The sequence below is a fragment of the Salvelinus fontinalis genome, chromosome 21, assembly GCF_029448725.1.
Source record: "Salvelinus fontinalis isolate EN_2023a chromosome 21, ASM2944872v1, whole genome shotgun sequence".
Classification (NCBI taxonomy): Eukaryota; Metazoa; Chordata; class Actinopteri; order Salmoniformes; family Salmonidae; genus Salvelinus; species Salvelinus fontinalis.
The window spans coordinates 3,842,576-3,851,167 of record NC_074685.1 but is presented as its reverse complement, the minus strand read 5'-3'; the positions used below and the strand labels follow the sequence as shown (position 1 = coordinate 3,851,167).

The 8,592-nt window shown below is 41.2% G+C and overlaps 1 protein-coding gene across 6 annotated transcripts in view; it reads left to right on the top strand.

Annotated features, from left to right (window-relative positions):
• rassf6 (Ras association domain family member 6) overlaps nt 1–8,592 on the top strand; it is a 50,915-nt gene that overhangs the window by 1,142 nt on the left and 41,181 nt on the right. For all 6 annotated transcript variants that reach the window (XR_008753892.1, XM_055873601.1, XM_055873600.1 and 3 more), the window contains exon 3: nt 638–716. Coding sequence is in view for 5 of the 6 variants with exons in the window: in XM_055873601.1 (XP_055729576.1) it covers nt 638–716 (79 nt within the window). In the remaining variant the exon portion in view is untranslated. The remainder of the gene's footprint in view (nt 1–637; nt 717–8,592) is intronic.

Below are 8,592 nucleotides of genomic sequence, written 5' to 3'. Positions count from 1 at the left end.
TATATCCAATCTAATATCTTAGATGTTGTTCTAGAATGTTATGGCATTCTTACAATTCACTATTAAACATACACAGTCAAATTAATTCAACTCCTAAGGAGTTAAATGTAACTCTATTTTGGGGGTTTATATGGTCCAACCCTTATTTTGTGTTTAAACTTCTCTGGTCACGGTGTTGCTATTTTGGGAGTTAAACGACAGTAAATGGAGCGAATATCAAACTCTCTGAGAGTTGCTTAAATTGAACTCCAACGGACATTTTACTATTTTCAGTGTTGTTGTTTTTTAAATGTAAAACCTTTATTTAACTAGGCAAGTCAGTTATTAAGAACAAATTCATATTTACAATGACGGCCTACCCTACAATGACGGCAACAGAGCATGCTGGGAAATATGACAATGAGGCCCATCCCACATCTGTGGATAACTCCATAGATTTAACTCCCTGTCTCTGGTTACTCTTAATGGAGTTAAAAGTACTCCGTCCCAATGATCTCCAGTTCTCAGCATTAACTCCAGGCAGTGTACCACTCTCTTGAGGGATAAGACAACTCCCAACCGAGTCAATTTAACAATAACTTTTTTAACAGTGATTTCAACTATCCTTCATGTACTGTGCACATTGTGTTTCTTTCAGGGCGGAGTTCTTATCGTTGCTGAACACGTACAACTGTTTTCTAAAAGACAAGACCCAACAGCATCTTGTCTTCTGTGAGGTAGGTTTACCCTCGCTGTTCCACTGACTTATTTAAATGTTTTATGTGCACCAAAGAAAACAAGTGATTAAAAATAAATAAATACCAAAAAACGATTTACTAATTAAATACATTTTCGAAATCAAACTTCTGCAGTTTACATTTTAGTTAAAGTTAAAAAATGTTGCACAAATATGAAAATATGTGATAAACAACTAAAATAAAGAAATAAAGTAAATAAACAACCATAAAGATAACTAATAAATAGAACAAACGGTGTGTGGTGGAATCCCAAGGGCTGATATGAAAACCACATAAAACTATATACAATATACAAGTACAACAAGTAAAATGTTTGTTACAACAGATAACACAAACAACTAATTATAAATCTATAAATCAATAAATCACTAATCACAAAAAACATTTTTATTTTTTTTGTTTAAATGTGTATGTGAGAGTTAGGCTATATGGAGGAGATTACTGAGTAGTTTGGTTCATCAGGCTGACCTCCAGTCTTCATGGAGGAGATTACTGAGTAGTTTGGTTCATCAGGCTGACCTCCAGTCTTCATGGAGGAGATTACTGAGTAGTTTGGTTCATCAGGCTGACCCCCAGTCTTCATGGAGGAGATTACTGAGTAGTTTGGTTCATCAGGCTGACCTCCAGTCTACATGGAGGAGATTACTGAGTAGTTTGGTTCATCAGGCTGACCTCCAGTCTTCATGGAGGAGATTACTGAGTAGTTTGGTTCATCAGGCTGACCTCCAGTCTTCATGGAGGAGATTTCTGAGTAGTTTGGTTCATCAGGCTGACCCCCAGTCTTCATGGAGGAGATTACTGAGTAGTTTGGTTCATCAGACTGACCCCCAGTCTTCATGGAGGAGATTACTGAGTAGTTTGGTTCATCAGGCTGACCTGCAGTCTTCATGGAGGAGATTACTGAGTAGTTTGGTTCATCAGGCTGACCCCCAGTCTTCATGGAGATTACTGAGTAGTTTGGTTCATCAGGTTGACCTCCAGTCTTCATGGAGGAGATTGCTGAGTAGTTTGGTTCATCAGGTTGACCCTCAGTCTCCATGGAGGAGATTACTGAGTAGTTTGGTTCATCAGGCTGACCCCCAGTCTACATGGAGGAGATTACTGAGTAGTTTGGTTCATCAGGCTGACCCCCAGTCTTCATGGAGATTACTGAGTAGTTTGGTTCATCAGGCTGACCCCCAGTCTTCATGGAGGAGATTACTGAGTAGTTTGGTTCAGCAGGCTGACCTCTAGTCTTCATGGAGATTACTGAGTAGTTTGGTTCATCAGGCTGACCCCCAGTCTTCATGGAGGAGATTACTGAGTAGTTTGGTTCAGCAGGCTGACCCCCAGTCTTCGCATGAAGTTATTGAGGGATGATGAGGTTTTGGCAATGTGAAGACAAGAATTCCAGAATATGGTACCTCTGTATCTGAAAGAGAATTGACTATGTGAGGCGCAACAGTGGGGAGGGTGAAGGTTAACGCAGTGTCTGGTGTTATATAGATGGATATCAGAATTAACCTGGAAGAATCCATTGAAGGGTTTAGGTAAACTGGGACCTGGAAGAACAAATTGAAGGGTTTAGGTAAACTGGGACCTGGAAGAACCAATTGAAGGGTTTCTGTAAACTGTCTCACTGTAAATGAGATATGGGTAAATGAAGCTATAGTAAAGAGTTAAGAAGCCTGATGAACCAAGCGGTCATCTTTCTGATGATACCAACACATTTCTTCAATGTACTGCAGAGTGAATGAGAATGATCTTCTCATCAATTACAATTCAGAGGAATCTAGTGGATGTGACTTGTTCCATTTCATTGCCACCAATTGACATTTTGGATCGTTTTGTTCTTTACAATCTTTCTTATTCTTACTAGTGAATACAATGAAGTTGTATTTTTTAAACATTTAAATATAATTAGTTTATCTGGAACCGTTCAGAAATGTGTCCATTCCTGAGTTGTCTTCGTTCATTTTTTGTGTTTTAAATCCAGTTGGTATCTTCAGCAAAGAGAATGGGAAGGTAGAAGATACAGCAGCAAGGTGATGGAGATTAGGAATAACAGAGGTCCCATTATCACACCCTGTGGGACGCCACATTGGCCCTGGTAGACATTACAGTGCCTTCGGAAAGTATTCAGCCCACATTTTGTTACGTTACAGCCTTATTCTAAAATGGATTCAATAGTTTTCCCCCCCTCATCAATCTACACACAATACCCCATAATGACTAAGCAAAAACAAGTTGAATTTTTATGCTAATTTATATTTTTTTTTAAATAACGGAAATATCACATTTCCATAAGTATTCAGACCCTTTACTCAGTACTTTGTTGAAGTCGCTTTGGCAGCGATTACAGCCTCGAGTCTTCTTGGGTATGATGCTTCAAGCTTGGCACACCTGTATTTGGGGAGTTTCTCACGTTTTTCTCTGCAGATCCTGTCAAGCTCTGTCAGGTTGGATGGGGAGCTTTGCTGCACAGCTATTTTCAGGTCTCTCCAGAGATGTTTGATCGGGTTCAAGTCCGGGCCCTGGCTGGGCCACTCAAGGACTTTCAGAGACTTGTCTTGGCTGTGTGCTTAAGGTCGTTTTCCTGTTGGAAGGTGAACCTTCACCCCAGTCTGAGGTCCTGAGTGGTCTGGAGCAGGTTTTCATCAAGGATCTCTCTGTATTTTGCACTGTTCATCTTTCCCTCGATCCTGACTAGTCTCCCAGTCCCTGTCACTGAAAAACATCCCCACTTCCTGATGCCCACCACCATGCTTCACCATAGGTATGGTTTCCTCCAGACGTGACGATTGGCATTCAGGCTAAAGAGTTAAATCTTTTATCAGTCCAGAGAATCTTATTTATCATGGTCTGAGAGGCCATTAGGTGTCTTTTGGCAAACTCCAAGCGGGCTGCCATGTGCCGTTTACTAAGGAGTGGCTTCCATCTGGCCACTACCATAAAGGCCTGATTGGTGGAGTGCTGCAGCGATGGTTGTCTTTCTGGAAGGTTCTCCCATCTCCACAGAGGAACTCTGGAGCTCTATGAGAGTGACTATCAGGTTCTTGGTCACCACCTTGTCCAAGGGCCTTCTCCCACGATTGCTCAGTTTGGCCAGGCGGCCAGCTCTGGCCAACTTCTGTCATTTAAGAATGGAGGCCGCTGTCTTCAATGCTGCAGAAATGTTTTGGTACCCTTCCCCAGATCTGTGCATCGACACAATCCTGTCTCGTAGCTCTATGGACAATTCCTTCGACCTCATGGCTTGTTTTTTGCTTTGACATGCCCTGTCAACTGTAGGACCTTATATAGACAGGTGTGTGCCTTTCCAAATCATGTCCAATCAATTGAATTGACCACAGGTGGACTCCAAGTTGTAGAAACATCTCAAGGACGATCAATGGAAACAGGAAGCACCTGAGCTCAGTTTAGATTATCATAGTAAAGGGTCTGAATACTTATGTAAATAAGTTTTGTTTTTTATAAATGTGAAACAAATTATTAAAACCTGTTTTCGCTTTGTCATTATCGGGTATTGTGTGTAGATCGATGAGGGAAGAAATGGTCTACATTTAAAAAAAAAAGGCGTAACAGGTCTGGAATGGAATGGAAGCGGTCTGAATACTTTCAGAATGATATTTGGCCAATTATATGTCTAATCATGAAACTGTAATAATGCAATTTGGAAAGTAATATTTGATGATCAAATCCAGGCTGTTTCACAACCGGCCGTGATTGGGAGTCCCATAGGGTGGCGCACAATTGGCCCAGCGTCGTCCGGGTTCGGTCGGTGTAGGCCGTCATTGTAAAATAAGAATTAGTCTCTTAACTGACTTGCCAAGTTAAATAAAAGGTAAAACAAATAAAATAAATAAAAAATGCCAAGAGCGTATTCATTCATTCACTTTGGCAATTTTCAAATCTTTAGGAGCAATACCAGTTTGCATAGATCTGGTGAAGATATTCATTCAAGGCTCAGTAATCAAGAAAGACACTGATTTCACCAAAGAGGCACCAATCTCATCATGACCTGCTGCTGATATCTTTAAGTTATCAATTACTGCCATCACCTACATTACATCAGGAGGATCAAACTGAAGCAGAGAAGCAAAATGTCCCTTAATGCAATCCAAGAGAATTCCTTTTGTTTTCTCAATTTTCTTTGACAGAGAGGAACCCACACTTACAAAAATCTTATTACATTAACATGAAAAACCATCAGGATCACTATAGGTCATATTTACAACAATACATTGAGATGGAATAGTTGTAGATGCCTTTTTCTTTATCAACAGTTGATTGATGATTTTCCAAGTTGACTTTATATATTATTTAAGGATTCTTGGAATATGTTAGGAAAATATATTTTTGGAGGTATCCGAAGAAGGAGATTAAATTTGCTCATACACTTTTTTGGAATTTGCAGAATTCAGGGGAGAGGAACTGAGAGGAAGGTTTCCAGAACCTTCTGCTGCTCTCTTACATGGTTAAACCAAGGGAAAGCAGTGGTGAAATATAGAATTGAACGATGTGAGAAAAGTCTGGTAAGCAGACTCCACATCGGCCTGATTATAAACAATTCAACATGAAATATCCCCAATCGACATCTTAAAGCGCTCCCAATTACTTTAGTTCAGTATTCTACATTTAATGCTACTAATCATTCCCATCTGTTCATTTCCAGCTGCCAAAGAGAAGTGGAAAGTGGTCAGATGTCAGTAGAAAGTAGACCTGTATTAGCCAAATTACTCAAATAATTTGTAAAAATTATGATCAATAAGGCCAGCAGATGAACTGGTCACTCTGTGGTCTTATAGATGAGGGGACACAGATAGATGTTATATAAAATATGTCACTCTGTGGTCTGATAGATGAGGGGACACAGATAGATGGAGTATAAAGTATTCAACAAGTCACGTGTCAGCGAGGGGGTTCTCATTTTTAAATAAATGTATGTCGTAATCACCCAATAGAAAACACATTTTATTTTATCAAGGTTATCAATGAAATTACCAATGTCAGAATCGGGTGGCCAATAGATGCATCTAATTAACACTTTTTTTACCACCCAAAAAATCTTCAACGTGTTTACAGCTCTGTACTTACTGTACCATTAAACCCCTAACCAACGTGTTTACAGCTCTGTACTGCTGTACCATTAAACCCCTAACCAACGTGTTTACAGCTCTGTACTGCTGTACCATTAAACCCCTAACCAACGTGTTTACAGCTCTGTACTGCTGTACCATTAAACCCCTAACCAACGTGTTTACAGCTCTGTACTGCTGTACCATTAAACCCCTAACCAACGTGTTTACAGCTCTGTACTGCTGTACCATTAAACCCCTAACCAACGTGTTTACAGCTCTGTACTGCTGTACCATTAAACCCCTAACCAACATGTTTACAGCTCTGTACTGCTGTACCATTAAACCCCTAACCAACGTGTTTACAGCTCTGTACTGCTGTACCATTAAACCCCTAACCAACGTGTTTACAGCTCTGTACTGCTGTACCATTAAACCCCTAACCAACATGTTTACAGCTCTGTACTGCTGTACCATTAAACCCCTAACCAACGTGTTTACAGCTCTGTACTGCTGTACCATTAAACCCCTAACCAACGTGTTTACAGCTCTGTACTGCTGTACTGCTGTACCATTAAACCCCTAACCAACGTGTTTACAGCTCTGTACTGCTGTACCATTAAACCCCTAACCAACGTGTTTACAGCTCTGTACTGCTGTACCATTAAACCCCTAACCAACATGTTTACAGCTCTGTACTGCTGTACCATTAAACCCCTAACCAACGTGTTTACAGCTCTGTACTGCTGTACCATTAAACCCCTAACCAACGTGTTTACAGCTCTGTACTGCTGTACCATTAAACCCCTAACCAACGTGTTTACAGCTCTGTACTGCTGTACCATTAAACCACTAACCAACATGTTTACAGCTCTGTACTGCTGTACCATTAAACCCCTAACCAACATGTTTACAGCTCTGTACTGCTGTACCATTAAACCCCTAACCAACGTGTTTACAGCTCTGTACTGCTGTACCATTAAACCCCTAACCAACGTGTTTACAGCTCTGTACTGCTGTACCATTAAACCCCTAACCAACGTGTTTACAGCTCTGTACTGCTGTACCATTAAACCCCTAACCAACGTGTTTACAGCTCTGTACTGCTGTACCATTAAACCCCTAACCAACGTGTTTACAGCTCTGTACTGCTGTACCATTAAACCCCTAACCAACGTGTTTACAGCTCTGTACTGCTGTACCATTAAACCCCTAACCAACGTGTTTACAGCTCTGTACTGCTGTACCATTAAACCCCTAACCAACGTGTTTACAGCTCTGTACTGCTGTACCATTAAACCCATAACCAACGTGTTTACAGCTCTGTACTGCTGTACCATTAAACCCCTAACCAACGTGTTTACAGCTCTGTACTGCTGTACTGCTCTACCATTAAACCCCTAACCAACGTGTTTACAGCTCTGTACTGCTGTACCATTAAACCCCTAACCAACGTGTTTACAGCTCTGTACTGCTGTACCATTAAACCCCTAACCAACGTGTTTACAGCTCTGTACTGCTGTACCATTAAACCCCTAACCAACGTGTTTACAGCTCTGTACTGCTGTACCATTAAACCCCTAACCAACGTGTTTACAGCTCTGTACTGCTGTACCATTAAACCCCTAACCAACGTGTTTACAGCTCTGTACTGCTGTACCATTAAACCCCTAACCAACGTGTTTACAGCTCTGTACTGCTGTACCATTAAACCCCTAACCAACGTGTTTACAGCTCTGTACTGCTGTACCATTAAACCCCTAACCAACGTGTTTACAGCTCTGTACTGCTGTACTGCTGTACCATTAAACCCCTAACCAACGTGTTTACAGCTCTGTACTGCTGTACCATTAAACCCCTAACCAACGTGTTTACAGCTCTGTACTGCTGTACCATTAAACCCCTAACCAACGTGTTTACAGCTCTGTACTGCTGTACCATTAAACCCCTAACCAACGTGTTTACAGCTCTGTACTGCTGTACCATTAAACCCCTAACCAACGTGTTTACAGCTCTGTACTGCTGTACCATTAAACCCCTAACCAACGTGTTTACAGCTCTGTACTGCTGTACTGCTGTACCATTAAACCCCTAACCAACGTGTTTACAGCTCTGTACTGCTGTACCATTAAACCCCTAACCAACGTGTTTACAGCTCTGTACTGCTGTACCATTAAACCCCTAACCAACGTGTTTACAGCTCTGTACTGCTGTACCATTAAACCCCTAACCAACGTGTTTACAGCTCTGTACTGCTGTACCATTAAACCCCTAACCAACGTGTTTACAGCTCTGTACTGCTGTACCATTAAACCCCTAACCAACGTGTTTACAGCTCTGTACTGCTGTACCATTAAACCCCTAACCAACGTGTTTACAGCTCTGTACTGCTGTACCATTAAACCCCTAACCAACATGTTTACAGCTCTGTACTGCTGTACCATTAAACCCCTAACCAACATGTTTACAGCTCTGTACTGCTGTACCATTAAACCCCTAACCAACATGTTTACAGCTCTGTACTGCTGTACCATTAAACCCCTAACCAACATGTTTACAGCTCTGTACTGCTGTACCATTAAACCCCTAACCAACATGTTTACAGCTCTGTACTGCTGTACCATTAAACCCCTAACCAACATGTTTACAGCTCTGTACTGCTGTACCATTAAGCCCCTAACCAACGTGTTTACAGCTCTGTACTGCTGTACCATTAAACCCCTAACCAACATGTTTACAGCTCTGTACTGCTGTACCATTAAACCCCTAACCAACATGTTTACAGCTCTGTACTGCTG